The 26,836-nt window shown below is 38.9% G+C and overlaps 1 protein-coding gene across 2 annotated transcripts in view; it reads left to right on the forward strand.

The window, feature by feature from the left end:
* The window catches only part of CAP2 (cyclase associated actin cytoskeleton regulatory protein 2), a 68,536-nt gene that overhangs the window by 16,180 nt on the left and 25,520 nt on the right, over window positions 1-26,836 (forward strand). For both annotated transcript variants that reach the window (XM_059836130.1, XM_059836129.1), the window contains one exon: window positions 15,879-15,956. In XM_059836130.1, coding sequence (XP_059692113.1) covers window positions 15,879-15,956 — 78 coding nt within the window. The remainder of the gene's footprint in view (window positions 1-15,878; window positions 15,957-26,836) is intronic.

The raw sequence follows: 26,836 nt of genomic DNA on the forward strand, positions 1-26,836 counted from the left end.
TGTAGCCAGAAAAACACGCAGTCCTACAAACTACTGGGATTTATGTGGCAAGGCCAGTAACCAGTCTACTAAGAAGAGCAAGAGCTCTGGGATTACTCTGTGCACTGCATTTTCTCTGTGGTGTTGTATGTTCTTGTTGATAGGGTAGAGTTTCTGACCTAGTTAGGCCTAGAAAACTGGAGTGAGTAATGAAATCAGGCAATTCTAGAGGATCTTTGTGTTTCTAAGGAAATGCTGCATTTCCTTTTTATTTGAAAAACCCTGTTCACCTTAACAGTTATACTATAAGATACTATATATGTACTTTGATCTTAAAAGAAATTAGGGAAAAATTAATAAACTAGGGGTGGGGGGGGGGGATTACTCACCTAACTGAGCAAGGAATTGCTCCCTGGAAAGGATCTGTTCTAGCTTTGGCCTTTGCATTCATTAGACAGCATTATTTGGCATTATTTTTGCATTATTTTGAGAGATACAGAAATAGGCTTAGTACCAACACTAAGCAGGGAAAAAATTGGCATTTAACATTCTAAATGACTAAAACCTTTTTAACGTACACTATCTGTAAATGTTTAAATCAGTAAGTGTATTAATTTATGCATTTGTCACTATTTGATACTCATAATTGAGTCCATATAAAAGATTATTAATATATTTGCCAAGTCTGTGGATCGTCCCTAGCATATTGTTGATGATAGTGTAATGCAAACTGTGATAAGGAGTATTTGTTAAGACTATGAGATTAGACATAAACAACTTTCCTTTACATAAAGAAACTGGTGATTCTGATTGCAGCCTATTAAGTATTCTGAAATCTTAGATTCTGAATTTACAACATGAAGCAGACTGTGGTTGCCTTATGCTCATGCTTATCACTGAAGCAACATCTGTGCTTTACCTTAACAAGTGGAACAAGGAGTATTTTTCTTCTGGGTGTCTTATAGACCATGTGTCCTCAGCATTATACTTGCAGCTGCTGTCTCTTTCACATAATGAGCTGAAGGGAAGGTTGTATTTTATTTCAAAAAACACCTGTTGCCTAGAAAAACCTCACATACCTGACTGACCAGAATGGTAATATGAGAGAAAGAGAGACTTCATATTATGCTAAAGAAATGAGGGATTTAACATGATGTGTTTCATGCTGATTGCTGTAAGGATTGTGCGGTTTGTGTTTCTGCCGAAAGGAAGAACACAGCCATTACCAATATCTGTTGGGGAGCTCCATTCCTATTTTTTCCAGCATGCTGTACTCTAAACAGTCTATTGAAAGAGAACAAAATAGAGAACTAATAGCTAGCTCCTGGCTCTGTTAAACACAGCAGCACAGTGGATTTTACGAAGATTAGTTTATCAAAGAAGAGTTCTGCTTAGACTCAATCTTGAGAGCAGCATATTTCTCATTAAAATTACAGTACATGCAGTGGTGAGTCTCTGAGGTTAACTGCATTAAAGAAACTAACGACTTTTAAAAAGACAGACAGAAAGAATGGCTGGGGTTTTTACTTAGTCTATTTAAAACAAATTATCCTAAACGGCTAAGATAAGATCCTTTACCTGTCCTGGCACTGTGGAATAAAAATCTGGTGATTGTGTTTCTCTGAGATACAAAGTCCCCTACAGGCACAGATTTTATGAACCCACTTTCCGCTGTCCGTGTCATAACTATAGAGCATGCAAAGTCAGTAAAAGAGTGAGTATAGCCAGGACTGCTGCCAACCAGCTGCCTGTGGCCTGACATACCAGTGTTTTGGAGGCTGTCACCAACTATTACAGGTTGTAACAGCCCTGAAGCTGACTCACCACGTGTGCCAACACTGAACCAATCTTCTGTCAGAATGAGGGAAACTCAAAAGCAGTATAAAAAAGACTGTGGGTCTACAGCGTAGGCTGTTCTTTTATGCCCAGCAGATAGTATAGCACTGGCTGATTGCTGGATCACCCAGACATGAGTCCCATCACTGTTTGCCCAGATGCATCCACCACTACAGAAAATGTGCCGAGGATGACAAAGAGCTGCCTGTGGAAGACACAGTCTACCTTCAGATTGTGTCCCAGTGAGGAAGCTGGACAAGCAGGTTTGATGGGCTCTTCTCCCTGTCAAAGCAAAGCAAGCAAGATTTTAGAAGGCCAAGAAGCAGGTTTTTGTGATGGGTTGATTATGACCTTCTTCAAATTGTTTTTTGTTTATGTGATAACTCAAGTGGTGGAATACTTTGGCTTGAGTTTGAATAATGTACCAGATGAGACATAATGATAGGAAGAGAATGTACTAGTTCTACAAGAGAAAGACAGATAACATAAAATTTCCATATTTTAGTATTTTATGTGGTACAGAGCAGAGCAGAATTACAGCCTTCCTGTCAAACACATAAACCAATACTTGTCTTTTTTTTTATTGTTTATTTGTAAAAATCTTTTAACCTCCCAACCCCACCAGTTGAAAGAACAGATTGTCTGAGTGATTCGGTTATGTTCCCTCTTCTCTCATCCAAGCTATTTAGCTTGGAAAGGAGAACTATAGAAACATGGATGCCTTTTCCCTCCTCTCTTCCATCAGCTTCCAGCTGCTGAAATGCAGAGCTCAGACAGAAAATGAACTTGGAGCATTCAGAAATAAAAAGGCTGTTGGTTAACTTGCGCCTTATTGTAAGAGAATTTAGATACGATTCATCACATGTATGACTACACAAACAAGATATCACGGAGCAGCAATTCACAGCACGTTATCCAGTCTGCAGGGGTTCTCTGTGTGCATGCACTGATTTGTTATCATCATGAGCAGGGGAAACAATGTTCACCCCACAGAGTTTCTTTTCCTCATCTATTACATGAAAGCAATGGCATTCTCCTCTCCTCCTTCCAGGCTTAGTCCATGTAAATATAGACAGACAGCTGAAAGCAGGAGTTATCTTTTATGAGGTATATATGCACTTCGCAAAATGCAGCTCTGGTTTGGCCTATAAGTGAAGTTAAAAAATCCTAGCTTCCTCATTTTTTCCAAAGAGGAGTTAATTACACATGAAACAGCTGTATCTTGTCTTTTCTTGTGAGAGATGTTGAAGAATTAGTCAATGCCTTTCATAGCCCTGAACATTGAACAGGATGTGCTACTGTCTGTGATACACCAAAAAACACTTTTGCCCTTTATCTTACCTAATCTAAACGCAGACTATCAAACCCATTATTTGACTGATTCCTCATTAACAAGGCAATTTGCTTACAGGGCAACAGAATGCACAAGTGTACTCTCGTGTTCATCTTTTGTGCCCAGAGGCTGTGCGGTTTTAGGCATTGTGTTGAAAGTTGAATTAGAGCTCAGAGAAGAGGATGATGTCAACATGCCCAAAGACAAGCTTGCTGTCAGGCTGCCTTTGCATTTCTGTGATAGGTATTTTCTGCTACATGAAATAAACACCAAACCAAGTAACTACTACAGGACTGGGAAAAACAAGAATATGTAAAAAAGAATAAAAAGACCAATATTTTTAACAACATACAAAATGCTCTCAGCTGAAAGAAAGAGAAGTGTAGAAAACACTACTGCTCTCCATCAAAAGTGAAAAAAACAAATAATCATCAACCAAAAAAGCAACCTTGGAAATGTATCAGTATTAAAGCTGATTTTGTAATGCTAATTCAGCTATATTTCTCACTCTGTATGTGTGCTACAAGATACTTCATAACATAAGCAATAAAGAATGTTTGCTTTAATACGACAAGAAAGATGGAAATGCAATACACACCATGTAGCCAATTGGCTAATCCAGAAAAAAGTGTCATTTTTAGGAGTTTACAACTTTTGATTGCTCTGTTCCAAAGGATGAGTTCATTTGTGGCCTAGGGATTGGATCTGGCTTTCGAAACAAGCAGGATTTATTGGGTCAGGTGCAGCGGTGTGCAGACGTGGTTGCACCTGACTGACTGTAAGGCACCTGGTTAGGAATAAAGACGGTGCCTGAGCATGAAGAAGCTGTCCATTGTGAGTCTAGACCAACACCCCCTGAAAGAGTGGGAGTTTTTCCATTAATTTTCATGGGAGCTGGATCAGGCTGTTAGTTTCTTGACACTGACATTGCAGTAAATACCACTTGCTTTTCTTTTTATTTAAAGGAAGAGAGAAAAGTCAAACAGACTATTGAAAAAAACATGCCATGGTGGCTAATATTGGGCATTTAGTTGTGCAGTGCTGGCACGAGAAACATGCACCTGTAAATTTAGGGGTTGGTGGTGGGATATATAATAAGAATGTTCCATATGGCATTCCCTCAGTCAGAAATGTAAGAAATCAGAAACACAAACAGGCAAGGCTGTCAACAGTTCTTCATAACCTGTTTTCATAGGACTTCTTTGCATATGGAGTAGTTCCTGACTAAACCCATAAGTAGCTATGTTGATTTCAAAGTAGTGCAGTTGATCAGGGACCATTTTTTGGGTAAGGGTCTAAAACTGTTGGCCCCTAAAAGCAGGGGTTATATCTTTATGTGGCTACCCAGTACAATGGGATTTTCTGATCTCCAAAGGATGCCAGGAAAAAGGTCTCAGAATGATTTGAGTGGGAAACCTTATATGCAATGGGAAACCAAAGAAAACTCCATCATGTTTGCCCAAGAAAATGTTAAAAGAGGCCTTGCTTGTATGAAAAAAATTCCAATAGTCAAGGGCTCTTTAATCGACTGGATGAATTCAGAATAATATCCAGTGTTCAGACTAGATTTAAGGTCCATGTTTTGCCAATTAATTTAATTAATGATTAGAGCGATTAATCAAGGCATACATTATATTTTCAGCCATTTGAAGTCTAAATCAGAAATGATCATATGCTCTAGCTCATGCTCATTTTGCTATCCTCTAAAAATTTTTCATTGAAGCCCTTCAAGAGCAAATTTGAGTCTACCCACAGGAAACCTGTTTTTCTTGGTGGTTTTCCAGAAGAAGTAGTGTATAGACCTAGAGGCAGAAGTGCCCCACAGGTTGAAAACCACTGCATCAGCTTAAGCAAAAATCGTAAGGTGATAAAATTACATGGCTAAATTAGCTAGGTAAATGATGGATAGCTTTAGTGTGTGGACCAGCTGTATTCACAGCCACAAATACAGTGTGAGAGTGCCTCAGTGAGCCTGTTGCAAAGTCATGGCATAGGACACTTGCCAGTGTAAAGTAGGGAGAAACTTATTAGGGAGGATTGAAGAGTTGGCGCAGACCCAAGGTCCATGAGGAAGCCTTGGTAAGGTAATCAGACTTTTACTTTTCTCTGTGATTCAAAGCAGTCCAGGATTGGGAGGGCATAGGTGGCAGTCATCGCAGGCACTCAACCACAGTGAGGTCTGTGGTTCTCACAACAGTAATTTCCAGTGAACCACTGGCAAATTAAACTATCTTGATCCATCAGGAAAACCAAGACAGAGGAGCAGAGAGACAGCATCCGTGCTTTTCTCACCAGCATGAACCTCTTGTGACTGCAAACTCTCTTTACTGGCATCAGTGCTTATGGTTCTTATTTCTCTGGTGAAGAATTAAGATTTTTCAAGTTGTAGTAGTAACATTATTTAAGCCTATTTATTTCAAGCTGAGAAATATACATCCATGAATGTTCTTTTTTTTTACATTTTTTTTCTGTTTTGGGACACACATCTCCCGTGCTTGATTGATGTCATTTGTTGCTACAGGGTATGAGCAAGTCTTTTATTAATTTTCAGTCTCATTCTTTCTGAAAAGCACGTGCACACTCTTTTCACTCATCCTGCCTCCCCATCCCTGACCTGCTTTTATTTTTCTAGTTGGAGGTTGCAACTGTTTTGAGTGTATAGAAATGCTGGGCTTGGAAACTGAGAAGGCTGTTCATTGTAGTCAGCAAAATAACAAACAATGAGCTCAGAATCTGGCTCTTCAGTCAGTTTCTAGTAAAAAGGAGTTCAGTGAATGAGAATTAAGCCACAAGGGAAACCAATGCGCGGTTTGAATGTTGTTTTAAATAAGCTGGGAGTGCTGTCAGGAATGACGAGGATAAAATGTGGCCACAAATGTGTATTGCCTCTTTTTATCCAGTATGAATTGCATGATCAATATGGCCAGACTTCTGAATATTGAAGAGTCCATTAGGATAGATTGTCACTGTCACTGTTAACTTCTGTTAGTCTATTGACATCCATAAATGGAACTATATATTTCCATAGGGAAATATATAGTGTGTGAGGGACAGAACATGCACAAAACCATTTCAATATAAGAACCTATTTATCCAAGCTCTCTCTCTAAAGACACTGCAATTTCTTAGAAATGGATGGTTCTCCAATCTTTGTATCAGGGAATTTGATATTTGTCAGACACAGAAAGTCAAGAAATCAGCTCCTCAGTAGGGTGCCCAGTGAACACTGCCAAAAGAATATTTATGAAGTGAGACCTCAACCAGTGCTGTAACCTTTTTAATTTACAGAGATAAGCATCTGAAGTTCCTAGAACTTGTATTTGTTAAATCACGGACACATGAATGACATCCTCAACTTGTGAAATCGTAAAGCCTTTTCTGAAATTTCCTCAGCATGGATTTGGACCTTCACTGAGAAGGGCTTCTGAGAGAATAGCTGAGGATAGAGACTGCCCAGCAGCAGACCTCAGGGGAAAAACAGCCTGTCAGAAAAATAACCGGAGTGCCTGCAGCCAGTACAGGCAAAAGCACGTTTGTACAGATGACAATGAGACCTGCAGGTCCCTGAGATCTCTGTGCTTGTCTGATGTGCTGGTTTACACTGTCTGTTCCATGTAGGAAATGCAGGTTTGCCTCTCCTCAGGGAAACGAGGCCTCTCCACAAATAATTCCTCGACACAGGCAACTGCGCCCTTGAAAGAATTCTGAACTCAGATGTCCACGGAATAAAAAAGGAACCTGAATTTAAAAAATGGTTGATCTTGATAATAGCCACAGTTTGGACTGCATCTATTCAGTACATTGTATGTGGTTCCTATTTATTTAAGGAACTAATGCACACTTTCAGAAATACACAATGTAGCTCCAAGTAATAGTAGAAACTAGAAGCTTTGGAAGTCTGTGAAACTTTAATGTACCACGGTTTCTGTTCCTTAATGAAATCCTGAAGTGGGTTGGTTTTCCTTTCCCATCTCTCTTTGAGAAACCTGCTTGCTTTTGCAGGCTAGTCGGGATGAAGAACTATAAGAGCTGTCTCAGGAAGATTGTGGCTAACTTCTGTAAATGCCTGCGCAGGTTGGGGTGCTTTCTATCTGCTCTCCCTAATACTGATTCTAAAAAATTACAACTTTTTCATGGTGTAAACTTTGACATGGGATACAAATGATATTCCCGTAATGTTATTAGTTAAATTAACCCACCCTGGAAAATTGCGTACTTTTCTGAGTTGTCATTCTTTTACAGTGTTAGCCTTTCACATCAGGAGTCCTGGGAACAAATTGGAGGCAGGTCAAAACCAACTGATCACTATTTGCTGTTACTCATAGTCTAAATCTCATAAAATATACTATGACAGTCTTTGGTTATTAGAAACTCCAACCAACAATGGTGGCCTAGCATAGATTTTAGTGACATAGCCTCTGCACTGTAGAGAAGCCATTTGTTCTTATGATGTTTTTATGTTTGTTCTTAAAATGTTTGGCTGGTTTTATCAGCTGTTTGTTTCTATGATTACCACTAATTACATATTATAAAGGCAGAACATGACAGCACAAATTCCGCACAGCTGACAATCAATTTTGGGGCTGTCCAGTCTATAGACAAGCACAGGGACTGGAAGATCAGGTGTTGCAGTGTGCCAATAGCACCTTTTCCTTCTACTGATGTGGAATCCTTTAAATGTAGATTCATGACTGTATGCTGTGCAATGAAGTGGCTTTGAAATCTCCAGCAGGTGACTGACTCCTTGCAGAAGACAGCAGTCTGCAATGTAAATGGCAAACTTGAATTCTTGAACATCTTCAAAACTGTTCAGAAAAGAAAACAAAGGTATTGAAAACAAAAAAACCCTTTAGTCTGTAAATAGACCACATCTTCAGTAATGTGTGGACTATTTATTTTTGCACACAGTTCTCAGTATTTTTCTATGCTGAATCTTCTGGAATCCCTAACTATCAACACACTACATCTGTTCTTGGAACTTCTATGTAAAAGTTGAAATGAACAGAGGTCAAGACAGTTGCAGATTTTTGGCTGTTCTAAAAGAGATTCATGAAGAATTTGTGAATCTGGAGGACACAAATACAGCCAGAGCTTTGGGAGAGCATCAGCTGGTCAAGAGCTTTGGTCTGGACTTGCTCTTCTTCTCTGGTGGGTGGAAGTTATTAGAGATGTTTTCAGAGAATATGATCTCCTACTGCTTCACTTGGCAGTAATCAATAGCCACAATGGCCCTGCAGCCAAATATTTATATCTGTTTGAAACAGTGACAGACGAACGAAATAACTGACTGCTTCTGCTACCAAGATTAATAATTAATTATTTAACAAAACTGACATTTAAATAGTATTCATTAGGTTTTAAAGTTGACAGTCCCTTGAGATCAATCAGAACAGTCATGTTACTCAAAACTGGGAGAGCTTAGAGGAAATTTTGGAACACTGGGGCAAATTTTATTGGTGCAAAAGATACAGAACCTGTATATTCTTTATCTAAGGCAGTAATTCTGTAATTAATGTAAAAGCAACTGTCGTGGCTTTAAACACCCCTTTACTCCAGTACATTTGTACAGTTCGTGTTTCATATGGAGAAATAATAGATGAGCAACGATGATGATGATAGATTAGCAGATAGATGAGCAATGATTTACCCCAAACAATTCTGTCCTTCTGTTTTACGTCATTAGCACTGAAAGATCTTTAAGACCCATATGGTTTGAGCTCCACCAGAGGTAAGAGCTCTAAGAGTTCTGAGTGGTTTAAGTCACAGTCAAGCTTACTAAAAGGTAAAGTTAATGACCCTAGATACAGAGGCTACTCTGAAACAACAAATAAGTAATATTGGCTAGCACTGTGCACAGTTACATGACACAGTGTTTAATACACTGGCAGATATAAACAGCTAGAGAGACCAGCACTGATATAACCTTAGATTGGTACTGGACAGGCAGTAGCAATGCTGAGAAATTTTAGCAGAAATTCCCTAATATAGACATAGCCATGGAGGCTGAAAAACACTAAAAAAACCCCACTAATAGAGGACAGCTGATTGGTGGTAGTCAAATGTATCTATCTGAAAATAGAAAAGAAAATATCTGGGGTGATGTCTGGCTCCATCAAAATCAATGGCAAATCTCCCATTGACTTAAATTTTGACCAGAATTTCAACCCTGTTTTCTGCATGGACCAGTAAGAGAAAGGTGACAGTTTTTTTTTCTTTCTTTCCTTTTCCTTTTCCAGTATAAAGTGCTCTGTTTGGAGACCTGCCACTGACTCTTCAGCATTTGGCCCAGTTTTAAAAAAATCTCTATCAGCCAATTAGCTGTACAAAATAAATACTGTCTCTTCAGCTGGCCTGGATAGTTTCTATGGCAGCCCCATACTTAATCTAAACTTCATTCTTTTTCCATTTCTTGCTTCTCCCTTCAAGCCACCAGCCACTTCACTTTGAAGAGGCTCTTGAAAGCAGAACGTAAAAGACAAACTGTTTCTCTTCCTCTGGCAGTACTGTCCCTTTTAGACGAAGACTGGGGTCTTTGCTTGTAACAGTGAAGCTCCATCTGTAGTTGTCATTTGCTGTCAGTCATTGTGTCTTTTGCTAAACCCAAAGGACCCAAAATTATTTCTGCAGAAACTACGATTAGAACTCTGGACCACTAAATCCCAATTCTTTTCCCTCATATCCTCTTTACTGTTTTGTTTCAGAATAAATTCATTAAGTATATTTTAGAAATCCAAATGTACATCAAAGTATCACTGTTAATGTTTGCATGTATATATATGCAAAAGTGTATTATTCTCTAACAACAGAAGTCCAGTGGATTCTGATATTTACATTATGCTTTGCAGTGCTATGACTCTGAGGAAATACATTATTAAATATAATAACATTTGACAAATTTAATATTATCAGGTCAATAGGGTAATTTTCTTGACTAAATTTCATTAGGAAATTCTTTGTTTCTCCTACTTCTATTTAGTTTTATTATTTTTTTTCAAAGACTGAATTTACTTGTAACTTGAGATCTGAATGCATGTGCCTGTTTCTTCTTGTAGTTTGCCAAACTGTTGTCACATAAATAATATTTATATTTATTAGTGCTTGGATAGCAGAGTGATGGGCAACTTAGATTGAATAAAACATCTAAAATGAGAAAGAGATCCTAAAATCACATCTGCTCTGGAGAACTGAACTTTGCTAAAGCAAACTGGTAGTTTAAGCTTCAGGTTCAGGGCATATATATGTCTACTCAGTTTGAAACAGTGCAAGTTTGGGTGGAATCCATACTCACTCTACTTCAAACAGGTCAGAAGCATTGTCACCATTAGACATCTCTCACAGAGCCTCTGGCAATTTTTCAAGCAGTGGTTTCTGGGAAGTATGAAAACTTGGCATTGTATTGTGACAGAAAAGGTTCAACCAGTTGCTATTAAAAAGATGATTTCTAAATATGTATGATTAACTTCTGCAGGCTTAACTGTAAAGAGGCCTGTCTGTGCTGTTACTGTGATGGTGACAGAGAGGTCAGTCACTGTAGTCAGCCACAGGTTTCAACAGGCATGGAATTGGGCTGACATTGCATACATGTCAGACTTCGGCTCTTCCATCTGTATCAGTCACGTAAAAGTCAGCTATCAAACACACCTGAGGTAAAGGATTAAGACACCTTATTCCACTGATGAGGAAACTGAGGTGGTGAATGGAACGCCACATGGTCCTGGCATTCAGGTCCACAGTCACAGCCTCCAGGCTCTAGAACAAACTGCTAAAAGCAAAGTAGGAAATGCTTTGAGGAACTTGCTTCCTTCAAAATACCCACCTCAGCTGAGGAATCTGTCTGACGATTGCTGTGTCCATGCATAATCCCGAGAATGCCAAAAGGATTACCCAGAGTTTTTAGATGTCAGTTATCTGTTGCTCCAAAATATGCCCATTTCTCTCTGCAGATAGATGTATGCAAGTTTGTGTTCTAGTCTACTCTGATAAATTTACTCATGATTCCCATGCATTTTTGACATTCAGGGTTCATCACTATCATTCATTATAACTGAAAGTTTCAGCTGATTTGTTCTGTGGCAGTCTTTTGGCTGGGCTGCACAAGTTGCTGAGAAAAATCCCCCCCGGTCCATTTTCACTCGTTAGTCTTCACTGGATATGGGGGTCTAATGAAAGAGTCATCTCCTTATAAAAAATAGTGCTGTCTGCTTAGTTACACAGCCTGCCTACTAAATAGAAGGAGGCAGCAATGAAGTGTCACATTTCAAAGACTACAAGAAAGAACTGGAATGGTGATAGACTGAACTAATGCATTCTTAATGAGAAGAAGCTCTTCTATTACTTTGATGGGATGCATGGAAAGAAGTACCACATGCTTGGAAATAGTAAAACTTAGAAAGCCATTTTTAATGCTGTTGGAGAAAGAGGGAAGTAGCTGTGGCAGGAGTCTTATAAAATTCTGCTTGTAAAATGCAAAAACTGTGTTAGCATGATCCTTTGATTAAGATTTAAATTCAAAGGTGAGAGATGTCACTGCTCTGATCCCTACACAACTAAAAGCTTTTGGGGCTGGATAAATTTTGGGGATACAGCTCAAGCCTTGCAATCAATATCTAGTCCACTGACCACTGACTGTTTCCAACATCCTATAATAAATTTGGGATAATAAGAAAATGCTTTTAATGCACCAGAGGTAACTCAAAGAGTGTTACCAATGGCTTGGGTGCCCTCAATAGCAGAAGATTTCTTAAAGACAGCTTCCAAAAATTTGAGAAAGTGGCCCTGCCACACGCTGCAGAAGAGGAGGAGGAGCAACAAGCAAAAGAGTAATACATGTCTGGAGGACAAGTACATCCTGATTCCACATCCAACAATAGTTTTTACATCGGTCAGATGAGCAAGATACTTGTATGAGGCATACTCAAGGAATGTCAGTCTTCTAGGAACATCAGTGTACATCATCCAACAGTCTGTCTCCAGCTCTGACCAAATTCCAGTGCTTCAGCAGAAAGAGGTGAAAAATCAGGCAAGAAACCAGTTGTTACTTTGTCCTCCGAGTGGAGAAAAAAGTCCTCTTCAGCCTCCATGAGTGACCAGTGGGAACCCAAAAGCATGGATTTAATGCAGTGTAAACAAAGTGCCAGACAGACACATTTTTCAAACCTGATTGATGGTACCAGCTCAGTATATGTTCAAGAACTCACGAAACAATCTTATTTTTCTACATTTAAGAGCACTTTACTCATGTTTTATGATCTGTTTGATCAGCACTTAAAGCTCTATGGTTCTTAAATAATGCTGGTTCTTTGTAGGAACTTGGAAGATCTCTTCTGAACTTCATTTTTTGGATAGTTGGAAATCTTCTTTTCATTTTGAGACTATGATTACTCATGACCCAGTTTATAGACCTGTGATCATGTGCTGACACTACCGTTTTCTTCCTTCTCTGTAATTTACATTCCATATAAGGAGGAATCATCATATTCCTCAGCCACTGTGTTGCTAAGCAAAACAAGTGAAACTTAAAATTTATCTTTGTATGACAGATACTCATTGCTCTAAATATACAAATAGGTAGGTTTTCTCTGCATCAATTCTGATTTAAGCTCATCTTTATTTAACACAGATGACTAGTGCTTTACACAGAATTCCAGAGGAATTCCTCTCCAATGGTACTAACACTTCTGTAGCTCTACTAAAAATATTTTGCCACATCCATTGCAGAACTGCATAAGCTCTTTTCACAAAGCCACCTTCCTTGCTTTTATACTTGTGTTTTCCAGTCTTCAGCATTTTCAATTAATCAGTTCTGTGTTTACACCCAAAATTATGCATTGTTTTAAAGGGGCAGGGGGAAGGACTGCTACATTTCATCCTACTCATATTACCTGTGCCAACAGAGTTGTCTTACTATTCTCAAGTGATAAGTGAGTCCTTCTCAACAATATTAAAACCTCCTAACTTTGTGTTGCCCACAAATTTTATGAGTGCACACCTAATTCTTGCTCTTAGGACACTAATAAACATATCGATGGTTCCTAAAACTAATCCCCGAGAAACACTACTAGCAACTTTCCTCCTCTCAGATAACACCACCTGTAATATATCCTATTGTCATCTCTGTTTATCCAGCTTCTTATCCAATTTAAGAGTTTTTATACTAATTTGCATCATTTCCACTTAAAAGTATGAGTTTCCTATGAGGACCCACAATAAGCATTTTATATAATATCTAAATATACTAGATCTGACACATTATCCTTGTCTAAGAAACTGAAAACTCTAAACAATCCCCCAAAGTAATAATTTTAACCACAGATAATCCCATTGTAATTTCTCCCATTTTTAATTTTCATATGTGTTTTCAATCACTCATTTCAAATCCGTTCTAAATGTGCACGGCGCCGATGTCAAACTAACAGCCATGAAATCACTTGGCATACTTTTTCCCCCCTCTTCTTGGGCATATTGGCCCAATCCATCATTGCATACTTCTGTCATGTGGTGCTATCTCCAAATGATATATATTTAAAATCTTTTCTACTTGTGCTTCCATCTGCCAGTGTCTTCAGTACTCTGGAATGAAGATAATACGGACCCAATGATTTTGTCACACTAAGCTACATATGTTTGACTTCCCTTTCAAATGATGTAATTCCCATTGATTTTTCATCTTTCTCCTTAGCTATCCTTTCAATATCTTCATGTACATCAACTTCCTTGAAATTGGGGAAGAGCATTTATTCAACAACAGGTAACCTATACATCAAGAACAATGTAGGCATGCCCAGCTTACCCTTCAGGTCACTGACATGGCCTCACTTCATTGCTTTATTTCTTTATTATTCCAGTAGCCAAAAAAAATATGGCTTTGTTTTACTTTTCTGTGCAAGGTACCATTCAACAAGGCCTTTATCCATCATTCCTTTGCTTCTGTATTTTATAATGCCTGAAAAAAGTTCTCCTTGATAATCAAGGCCTCTTCTTACTCTTTGGGGGTTTTGTACCTATTCTTAGTATCTTGCTTTAGTTATTTATTTGTTCAGAGACTCTAGCGCTTTCCTACAATTTCTCCCTCCTGCCCAGCACACATAGATTATTTCCATTCTTAACGTAAATCCATCCTTTCCTGCATTAAAATCATTAAGTTCCTCAGGCCAGACATCTTCATTCACTGATTTTTATATTTTCTAACAGTTTGCCATTCTAAAATACAAAGCCTTAGCTATAGATTTATTTTTGTCCCTCTTGCAATTTAGGAAGAACCGAATCCATTCATAATCACTTCCTCCTAGAACATTAGTTTTTGGTCAGCTGTTACACAAGATCCTCCTCACACAAAAAACCTAAGCTTAAAATAGCACACACTTTGTTGTTTTATGAATTTCTGTACCAAGAAGTCAGTCTTCTGAAATGTCTAAGAATATCTAAACCTTGCTATTATTGATGGTATTTATGTCTATGTCTGGAAAATTTATGTCTCCTATGCTTATACAATTTCCCTTGTTATTTATTTATTTATCTATTTATAGAGGTGATTACCCTCTTCCAAATCTCAGCCTGTCAGACCATAATATCCCCTTCTCTCCAAATACTGTCCAAGTTGGGCCTCTTTTACCATCTTCCTTGAAGTGATTTTCATCCTAACAGATTATGTTTTATTCATGCCATCACATTTTAAGATGAATAAACACAGTTTAGCTGTTTTACTTCAAATTTCCTGACTTTTATGTATTTTAAGTTGCATCCACATAGGCCTGTATATAAAATTTCCTTGTTTTCTTTTTAGATTGAAGAAACCCCAAGGAAAAACAGCATGAGCTTCCCCACCCTTTCACAAAGTGATTATAAATGTACCTATTCATATTAGATTAACTTAACAGCATTTGGTGTGGTTTGGTTTTTATTTAGCGATATACACTAGTTATGAATAGTTCTTTTCTATACCAATAATGCTTTCTCCTAGTCACTACTCATCCACTTGAATTGAGGTATAGGTGATACTGAAATAGCAATTAGATTCTAATCAATGTACATCATTCATAATGTACAGAAAATGTCTAGTGTTCACAAAACGCAAAAAGACCAGAAATTTGAACAGTAGGGAACACCGGGGAGTGTAGAGATTTACCTCCCATCCACACTGTTAGCATGTAAACATGCTGTCAGATGCAGCTTTAACCCAAATTCTAGAGTTCTGTGGGGAAAAATTGCCCAAAAATCTTCAGCCACTATCTCTCATAGCCATCGATCTTAGGGTCTGCTCACAGAGGACAGGCAAGGAATGAATTATAGCATAGTTCCTCAGCTCAACTCTTCTTAAACATCACTACAGCTTAAGTTACAGTTCAACAGAAAGTTTGCAGGTTGCCATTCTCAGCGGTAATAAGTTGTTATCATGCACTTGAGTATAAACATCACCGTCAAAATACCTAGACATTCTATGAAGTGTTAAAATTAAGTCCTCCTGTCACTAATCTTATAAATGATAATGAAAAGACTGCATATCAACTCGTTTTATTTCCTATCTGAAGAAGATAGGGAACTTAACCTTAGATTAAAAAAAAATTTACAGCTAAGCCAGTACTGTAATACATTTCTTCCACTCAGCGTTGCTGTGATTTATATGAGAAGCAGCAAGAAAGATTTGAGCTGTCACACTTGACTTTGAGCTGCCAGGAAGAGGTATTGGAGGTTACAGGCTAAGGTTTAATTTATATTCCTCCTTTTGTTACAGGCAGAGATGGTACGTGCTGCTTTCCAAGCGCAGAGATCTTTCCTGGTGTTAGCATCTCAATGTCAAGAGCCTCAAGAGGTAAGAAAAGTGACCTAGCATTTCAAGAGGCAGTGTATTAAAAAGGCTGTATTCCCATATGTTTAATACCAATCCCTGCATTTGCTTTTATTTGTTACTTTATTTATACAGTGCACTTAGAGCCTTGCTTTCAGTGTTATTAGCATGGCACTGTAATTATCAGAAAGTCATGGTTCAGAGTTAAGAACCTTTTCTGTACCAATACATTTAAGAACACTGAAGAAACCAAAGGCAATTTACACTTTACGGCTGTGAGTGGGATCAGGGAATAGAACGGCTTTTTGCTAGCTCCCCAGGGATGCTATATGACAGACTTTTAAGTCAGGGGATAAGCTACTGAGAGAAAAATCAATACTGGCCCATAGACTCAGCATTCTCCAAGCTGAGGTCTAGGTTAGGCCAATTCTGGAATGAAGGCAATGCATTTTGTCAAGAAAATGAAAAAAAGCAATTTATATCAAGTTGATTTAGATACTTACCTTAGTGGCAACTATTTAAATCCTCCCCTCACAACTAGAAAGCTCAGGGAAGCTGTGGAGTTGTTACAAAATCTCATTTGTAGTTTCTACAGGGCACAAGGTTTTAGCCAATAGCATTGTATCATTCCTGGGAATAACAATAATGTAGCCCTTCTGTGGGACCAACCTCGAACCTTCCTTCTTGGAGTGTGCAGAGAACGAAGAGTTCACTTGCACCGTCTTTCCACGGCCCTTAGTTGTGGTTTTTTCCACTAGCCTCACTCCATAGTTCATTAAACTGTATTTTCAAATCAGAACTTTCTGCAAGTGGTATAAATTACTGAAATTTTGCTGTAACTATTGTTCTTAGAGACACAAATTAGAAGTTTTTCTAATCAGTATGTTTTAATGGAAAGGGTACTCAAGGAAAAAAAAAAAGCACCGATATTCCAGGCGAGACTTTAGATTTATAGAGTTCCAAGCAAGCAGGGATCAGTTGTTTTTCCAGCTGTCCCTGATCTCAGAGAGTAAAAGTGGGTCATGACTCACAGAGAACAGGCAAAATTCCCATTGGTACAGGCCTCAAGCAGTCATTTATATTGGCTGCGAATACAATCGCACCCAGTGGCCCACAAAACTCTTCATGCTCACAGGTATAATATTCCCCAATGAACAGTTTCCAGTGGCCCATAATGTAATGCAGTGTCCTCAAGTGTTGGTATTGTCTCTGGTAAGAGTAAAAGCTATGGCTCACTGTTTGGCCTCCTGTGCTGATGTGCTATGGGTATGATTTTCACTGCTTTTCAAGTGGGAATGGCAATGGCTTGTCCCCACTTTTACCCTTACAACTTTCTGACCTCAAGTTTAGAAACTTTCATTTAAAAAATGGCAACAAAACAAGCAAAAAAAAAAAAAAAGAATAGATGTAAAAAGAGACTCTCCAGCAATCCAGAATGACAGTTAACAGAAGCATTAAGAAAAGCAACAAATAATAAAAACCTTGTCATAAACATCACCAGAACTGGCTAGGTGTATTCACATGTCATAGTTGCACGTTATCAGGCTTGCATAGATTTCTGCAACTTGTTGAAGGCAAGAAAGTATACTTTTACCATTTAACTATCTTTTAGCACCAAAGAAATAACCATGATATGTGTGTACACATCATTCCAAAGTTAAAATACCAGGAATATTACAGACTAAAGTTTCTTTCTCAGTGAGAACAAACCCAGTCCAGTTACTTAAGCTTTTCTAACATGAAGAGTGTTAGGTACACATTTTTTGTAGGCATCCAAACACATGTTGTTCATTCTTTTTCTCTTTTTTGCACAGATACATTCAGCTATACTATAGACAGCCCTGAAAATAATTGAAGACTGCCTATTCTGTGCAACTTGAGCAGTATTTTCCACTGCAGAGAGACGGTTCCAGGCACTAGGCTTTTTATATCTCCATCTCAATGGGGAAAAAAATCCTTTGGTAAAGGATTGGTTAACCATTTTGAAAAAGCTGGTTATCACCAGCTAACCCAGGAGAAGGAAAGAAAGCAGGGGTCCCCCCCTACCCCCCAGGACCTTATTGATATGATGTCATCTGGGCTCTGGTTGTATTTATAGCCTAGAGCCACAGAGTCAGTGTGGAATCCAAACAGGAAAGCTAATCATTAGTGTATCAGAATGCACAGAGTAGAGAAAAGCAAATGAAGATGACAGCATAGCTATAAATGCAAGAGAAAAGAGAGTAATTCTGTCATTCAGCTGTCTAGACTGTTTGCTTTATAATGTAAAGCTGTGAATGAGCCAGTGAGTTGCGATTATGGCATAGTAGCTTTGTAGACATTCAGAGACAGCGGTGTGGAGACTGAGGGGATTTACTGAGTTCCTGTCATGTTGGGATGTCATACATGGTGCCTTTAAAAAAAAAAGGGGAGGGGAAAATGCCCTGGAAAAATAAATTAGCTCAGCTTTTGCAGCTTACAAACTAATGAATAAGGAATTAAAACAAAAAGAAAGCTCCTATACGTGTAATAATCCTTAGATTTTTTTTGTGCTCAGCAAAGAGAGACGTGTATCGTACAAAAAGCAGTATTTTTTCCCCTCTATGAAAACGTTGAAGATCTTGTATTCATTTAGTTCTTTAACTCCTACTATGAATCACTAGCAAACATTTTCAAACAGTTAAGCTTGCTGAAGTTGCTTTTGCAGAGTTTTGCTTCTTGTTAATAATGTTGACATTTTTTCATTTGGAATCCGTTGCAGTGCACAGCCTTTATTATCTGTATATGTGAAAATAGTAGGAGCCTAGAAGGTAATTCCAGCTGGCATACCAATCTAGCATCAACTGCAATAAATTACTTCGCAGAGGGCATGTTCTGTTACTTTTTATGGTCATGTTCTATATTTGTATGTGCAGTGGAAGAGATCACATGACAAAACCACCAGTTGATAGTCCTGTTTGTGTGTGTCCCAGCTAATGGCTGCTGGATACAGGCTCATTCAGCAAGACGGGATTCTTCAGTTCATCCACTTACTAGAAATTATTTTCTGACGCCAAACTTCAAACATTAAAACGCAAAAAAGTCTATTATAAATTGTTTAGTATATATGAGACAGTACAGAGAAGATGGAGAAGGGAAAATAAATTAGACTATTGCTATATTCTGTGAGCAGCTGTTTAAAAAGGTATTTTGAGACCATACATTTACATGTTGCTTGCGCAATTCAGAAGATAGATTTTAACATAAACCTTCACAAAGTATTATGAAATAGTTTGGATCTGAATTTTCTATTCCCCATAGTCTAAGCCAAATACAGTTCTGATTGAAACATTATTATTTTATTGTATAATAATTTTAAAAGTTATTAGTGTTCCTGAGCAAGTTTATCTGCTTAACAATGTTTTGTTAATTTATGATCATGAATACTAACATACGAGATCACTGTTCAAAGTCACTGCACTGAATTCTTTGTGAATGGTAACTTATATACTGTCTTCTCTCTATGAGTTGTTTCATTTCACTTTAAGAGTTCAAACAATTTTAAGAGTTGCTTTGAGGGCATGAATGATCCATTGTTCCCATACTGGGAACTAGTTAATGAGATAAGTTTTTCTGGGAATCAATGTAAACATATCCAGGATGAGCAGACTCATGGTAAGAAGTACTACAAACTGATTTAAATGACAGATGCAGTTCAGACTATAAATGATTACGTAATTTCTCATTAAAAAAAACGCTGAGTTCATACAACTGCCAGAGCTCATGGATTTAATTACTAACATTGTGCAGACAAACATTCCAATTAAATACGTAGCTTAAATATCCAGATTCTGCACACAGATGGGAGGAGAGAGGTGGAATAAAGTGAGAGCTTTCCCTTTTTTTCCTTGAAAAGGGGAAAAAACCCTGAAACCCAAAAACCTCTATTTGAAGTAAGACTTAGAGCCGTAAGAACAAATCCTCAGGTTTTTAATTTTTTATAGTCAAGCAAAAACTATTGTAGGAGTAGAATAGTTGTGGCAATTTCTTTGAATAAAGGACTCATTCTCAGAATTTTTATATAGAAATCAAAGATGAAGATTTACAGTTCCCTACTCTCTTGTCAGTGTAGGATTGCTCATTTTTTTTCTCTCTTCTATTTTAAAAGTACTTCAGTAACAGGACACTTGGGACTTCCTATTCTGCATCCTAGCAGGATTTGTTTTCTAATTTCCTTAACTTGCTTATGTCATTCCATTTCCCACTACTTTTCCTCATACTTACTGGGATCACTCCTACTGTTTTCCAAAAATATGAAGAGCAGGATACTCCTTACCTCGTTAATTTATAACTTACTTATGCAAAAGAGTTTGAGCCAAGTTTTCATGCCATTCTACTCATTTGGTTGACTGCTGCAAACCTGCACCTCTGTATCTAGAAATAGCATAAGGAAAAATTCGGTTCAGTCCTTTTAAGGTCCTCAGGTCCCAAACTTATAGAAGGTGCCAAGAGTGACATGGACAGAGCCTGAGAGTCCTGAGCTCCAAAGGGAACCCCTTCCCCCCTCCTGTTCTCTGAAATCTTGCCAAACTGTTGACATATTTCTGTTATCAGCAAGCCTACAACTGCATGCGACATGTGGTCACAGCCGCAGTGATGGACCAACTGACAGTTTTCAGTCGCTAGCCTGCTGCCTTACAGTGTTCACAGGCTCATTTTTGGATATTGTTGCAAACTCTTACTCAGTTTCAGGTCCAAATAGCACCCTGACACCTGTTATGTCATAATTTTGTCTCAAAGGCGCTCAACTGCATTTAACCAGCCTCAAGCTCATCATATTTCCTGATCATAGAATCATAGAATCATTTAGGTTAGAAAAGACCTTTAAGATCATCTAAGCCAGCCACAAACCTAACACTGCCAAGTCTACCACTAAACCATGTTCCTAAGTGCCACATGTACACATCTTTTAAATACCTCCAGGGATGGTGACTCAACCACTTCCCTGGGCAGCCTGTTCTAGTGCTTGATAACCTTTTCGGTGAAGAAATTTTTCCTAATATCCAATCTAAACCTCCCCTGGCGCAACTTGAGGCTGTTTCCTCTCATCCTATCACTTGTTACTTGGGAAAAGAGACCAACACCCACCTCACCACAACCCCCTTTGAGGGGGTTGTAGAGAGCGAGAAGGTCTCCCCTGAGCCTCCTCTTCTCCAGACTGAACAACCCCAGTTCCCTCAGCCGCTCCTCACAAGACCTGTGCTCCAGACCCCTCACCAGCTTCATTGCTCTACTTTGGACACGCTCCAGCACCTCAGTGTCTTTCTTGTCGTTAACTTCTGTATGTATCCTTGTACCGTTTCTCTTTCCTCACTTGTATTTGCCAAAACTCCCAGGTCAGTAGCCCTTGCAATGAAAAGATGGATGTGTTTGAGATTCAGTTCTGCCCCAGGGGCAATACACTCAGCCATTAGAAGGCCCAGAGACACCAAGGGGTCCAGGAAATACAGAATGGCCATGATCATTGCTACATCTCCCAGCCTGTACGGAAGAGAAATAGAGCCAGAGATGCACATTATCGCATACCTCTAAACTGGCTTACATCAACACCACCAGGCACAGACTCTCCAGCAGTTCACATTCTGTGCAAGAACCAGGCTCCAGTAAGCAAAGGCTTCTTGCTCTTGTGTACTCCAGTACGTCTATACTTGGACTAAGAACAGCATCACCCCGTAAGGAAGATACCGAAGATGATACTCTGTATCTTGACTAGCTCCTCATCTGACACACCTGCTAAGCAATTCTGGAGATTCTACAGACTCTTACTGGAATTCTGCTGTGTCCTAAAATAATATCCTAAATCACGAGGCTGGTTTTCAATCCCTGTAGCAATATTCATATTCAAACTGCGCCATGTGAGATCCCACTGAGCTATGCTGATGGGGCACTCCCTTTCCCATTAAGTATCATATTCTTTATTTTTGCTAAACACAAATCCAAACCAGTACACTTGTTTCTCTGTGCTACCCAATTGTTTCCCAGGATTTCTGGACTGTGCATGATCTTCTAAAAGGGAAAGCACTGGGGATACAGCTGACTGAAAAGCAGGGCTTTTCAGTTCACAGGTTATTTACATTTTTTCTAATTTTAATTTGGTCTAAATCAGATGACAACCAATGATTTTTGAATTCCGAAAGTAATGCAGACTCCAGGAATGCGTATTGAACTTGGTAGTCTTACAGTTTGTCTCTGGGGAGATCTCAGGTTAAACACACGAATGTCCAAGGCTGGAAGCCTGCACCATCTAACATCCCTGTCCTGGGACATACCCAATGTGAAACCTAATTGGCCTTAGCAAAGGCTCATCAGATCTCAGATGTTGTGAACCAAACAATTGTGGCTCAACAGAACACCATTTTCTGACAGAATGTTGCTACCTGGAATGCCCTGGGCCCCACTGACATGGACTATGACCACAGCAGCAAAGATTGAGGAGTAGTAAATCAAAAGTTTGAAAAGAGTTCATTTGAGTAATTGTTCTTGTTGATTAGGTGTGGGATGTTGCCTGTGCGCCTAAAGCAGGACGACCCTTCCTCATTCAATGTACTGCCCATGGAGAGCTGTCATGGACAGGAAAGCAATATATAGCGCATTCAAGTCCATTCAAAAAACAGCCAGGGTCCTGGCCAAAAGCGTTTGGTGTGATTCCACACTGCTGTAAACTGATGCATGCAGTTTGTATCAGGCCCTCGATTTCTCCACTGGTGAGAAGCTATTTGTCTTTCACGTTCCTCTCCATTTGCCCTCCCTCAGAGTTTACATTTCAAAACAAATCCACAAATGACCAAACTAGAGATTTGTCATGTGGGGTTATGGTTTGGCCGTTCCTTTTTTTCCCCCACAAAGCACAAAATTGCTACAGCTAATATTGGCTTTTAGGTTGAGAATTTATGTGCTATCTAAGAGGAATAAAAGCCAAATACCAATTAAGTCACTTTGGAAGCACACAAATGTGTCTAAGCTTCTGTGCTGATGAAGCTGACCAGACATTTCTGCAGATTTGTCTCTCTGTGTCATAGTCCTGCTGTTGCAAAGCAGTGAGTTGGAGTGGCAAAACCTGTACTATTGACAAACAAGTCAATCCCTTGTTACACCACTGTGTTGAAGATTTACAGTCTAAGAAAACGAGACCAGAATAAATTAATGTCTCTCTGTAGTTAGTTAGGAGGAGACTTTTGAGCCCTGAAAATATCAGAATACTAGAGGGACATGAATGTAGTGATCATAGAGAAGGATCTCACTGATGGTCTCTACTGCCAATCAGAAAATGCTTGCAGAGAAAACATTGGATTAAGGGGCAATAGGTTATACTGCAATTTTAAGATCAAAACTATGGTACAAAATGTGAAACACCTTCTGCAAGGAGAGAGGGAGAGATAGGCTAAAAGAAGAGTTTGACAGCCACCAACAAAAGCTGGTAATATTTCACTATGGAAGTAATAATGAAAAGAGAAAAAACCTAAGCATTTGAGGAATCTGGATGCAGCATTGGGAGGCTCAAAGTTACCAACTAGCTCAGATTCACCTCTGGAAAAAAAAGTATTTTCTATATACTTAAAGAAATATGTTATTCCTCAGCCTAAACAGAACACTGATTCCATTCAGACTGCTGATGCACAGCTACAACAAAAAAGACAGACCTTTCTTAAACCACACATATACAAAAAAATTACTAACTTTGATTTTAAAGTCTTCTTTACAGATTGCCTTTTACAAAATATGGGAAATTGCAGTTCATCTAAAACTATTTTAGTTCTAGAATCATAGCCACTCATAGCAGAAATGCATCTCACTGGTGATAACTGAAGCTAGCACTATCTTATTCCTGTAGACACAGCATGGGATTCTGCTCATCAGCTTTAACTGTCAAGGTAGGCATGTTGTGTAAGGTGTCCTTCTAGGCTCTTTAAATGGCAGCACCTCTAGAGAGCAGTCTTCACATCTATTAATGTCTTCTAATATATAGTCTTTTAACATCTATTAATAGGCAGAAAGAATTCCTTGGGGACATCTCTTTCTTCATTTACAATAGAGGGAATCAAGTCTCAGCTGAGAGCAGATGCTCACCTTTTAAATTGTTAGTGCTGAGTGTGGCAGACGCTATCCATGATATCTTTCATCCCTTGAAAGGGTGAAATGTGGGATGGGACTGTCCTAGGCTGTTTGCAGAGATAATGGCTGTGCCTACATTAGTGTTTTAGTTCACAGTGGGACTATATTTTTCCCTCAAATCAGCCCCATTTACTATGCTGTGATTCACACTGTAGAGCAGTCTTAGGGTGTACAAAAAGGTTATCTTTCTGATGAAGTTAAATGGAAGATGCACTCCCAGACAGCACCTAAACCATGATTTACAGCTAGTCCAAAATAGCCCCCCTGCCCCCAGCGCATATAGTGTGAATGTCAAGTCCTCAGGACCAACTGTTTTGCTCCACAGAACCATTCCTATTAGGCTGCACTACTTGCCAACATACACAAAGACAGCTGATTCAGATCAACTCCATGTTTCAAACTTGCCTGTGAAAAACACAATGTAAGTATGATGGAGATTTTGAACTGACAGAAGGAAATAACAGAACTGTAGACCCTGGAATAAAGGTTGTAGTCATGCTGTTCTGGTTGCAGCTGAGTAAAATGAAGGGGCTGCTGATCCCAAATGCTCTCAGCTTTCTTTTACTGCTCCCACGCCAAAGGTTGCCACCCCCTCAGTTAGCATAACTTAAAAGGGTATTTGTTCCCTCGCCATGTTTTTTCCATTATAGGTCAGGTTGATTTAAACACTGTAATAGTGAGGTCTGAATTGTGTTGCCACCCATCAACATCAAAATTCTTCAGTAAACAATCTCACCCCTCAAAACCATTTAGGATTAGCTTAAAAATATGTAAGATCTTTAAAAACTGTATTTTTATTTACCTGCTGGGTTTTGCGCCTTTGTGATTCATGCTGGCAGGTTTCTGGACAACAATGGTCCTGAGAAAATACCAGTGTTCTCAAATGAAAGCTGAGATTTTCAAGTAATCACTGGCTCAAGCAGCCAAAGTTTAAGCAAGCCACTCAGTTTAGTGTGACTTCACAGGCAAATGACAAATCACAAAACCCAAAAGTTTGCCCATTCTTCTGAATTAAATCCATGTGCCCCAGTCCTATTAAACCTGTCATCTGGGGGACTTCTTATGTGAGTATTACAGAAATATGAAGGAGAAGAAAGTCTGTTTGGTGCAGTCTGTTGGAATACTGGTATGCCAGGCCATTTTATGAGACTGGGCTGAGACCGTTAAGTCGCTGAAGCCAAAGCCTAAGGCAGTTCTTGTTGCATGCTGTAACTTTTTTTTTGAGAGTTTTGGCTAATCACTGCAGCAGTCTTACTACTCTTGATCTTCTAATTAAGAATTATAAGACATGGATCAAAGCTAGCTGGTTGTTTAGATATTAATATTTAAAAAGACCATCTGGTTTTAATAATTATTAAAAAAGGACAAAGGCATACTGGGAATTACTTTTTCTATTTCTAAGTTGTGCCACTGTTGCATTTTTAAACATTTCAGTAAAATTGATATTATAATAGGAATGGTGTTTATACAAAGACTCTTAAATTTCTGTTAAACAACTGTGCTGTGTCTTAAATGACAAGAAATTTTATCTAGCAGATGCCAAAGGCATGCTGAAGATTTTTCCAACAGCTCTGATTCATCTCCTTGAATTAATTTTTTCTTAGAGATACAGTATAGACAATCATTTTATTAACGACCAGCTGTTTTAATATTCATTGCAATAAAGAGATTATTCTTCTAGAACCCTCAGCACAACTGGTTCTGCATTGTAGAGCCAAACAAGACTGATTACTGCCAGAATTAATGAGCCTTTCTATAGCCATATGCCGTATACGCTGTAATTCATCTGTACTTTAATCACGAACTAAAAATTTAGAACTGACTGCAGGGAGACAGGACTCAATTAAGTGATTCCCTGTGGGCTGGTATTCCTTTGAGTCCAACCCTTACACAGAAACTTGGATCACAAGAAGCCTGCAAAAACACACACACATTTTGTGCAGCCAGCCAGCAGCCACTGCAGAACAGGACAAGTGCACAGTGAAGGGAAGGCAGGCCAGCACATCTCATGTGGGACAAGAGCTAAGCAAAGCTTCAAGCCCTTCGTGGCTCTTTCTGGTGTCACTGCAGTGCCAAGTGAGTGATTACTTTGAGCTGCTTTCCTAGCAATATGTATTTCACCTTTAAAACTCCCACAGGGCACTTTTTCTGTGAAATTACATCGATCCACTACATTTTTATAAACAGTTGATTCACTGGACAGGTTAAGTCCTGTGTTCCGAGGGATAGAAATTCTGTCAAAACCACTGACAGAAAACCCTCACAGAAGTGGCTGGGAGTTTTTCTAGTAGGAGTAGGGGGAGGTGTGGGTCTTGTGGTACCATTCAGGAAAACGTTTGGCCCTAATTTTGCCTTCTTATCTGTAGATATCAAAGTGTTCTACAAAATGAAACAGCTATATTAGCATCATTTCATATATAGGAAGTTGGACCACAGAAAGGTAACACAGCTTTCCTGAAACCTGACGATAATTTGGTAGGAGAGCTGCAAAGAGAAGCCCCATTTATGGACTCCTACTTCTGTGCCCTGTCCACAGAAACGTGCTGCCTCCCAGTGCTGTTTAGATATACCAGGCATCTGTGGACCTGTATTTTTAGCCCTTATATTCTCTTTGGCTGGAACTGGGCCATGAAGATTCACAGTAAGCTAAGGACTGTAAATATCCCTTAGACTTTATGGGAAGAAAACTGGCGTAGTATCAATGCAGAACAAGCACTTTCTTAAATGTCAGTTTTGATAACTACTGTCATACTTGAAAGTTTTCCCTGCAAAAT

This window comes from Gavia stellata, chromosome 3, assembly GCF_030936135.1.
Source record: "Gavia stellata isolate bGavSte3 chromosome 3, bGavSte3.hap2, whole genome shotgun sequence".
NCBI classification, from domain to species: Eukaryota; Metazoa; Chordata; class Aves; order Gaviiformes; family Gaviidae; genus Gavia; species Gavia stellata.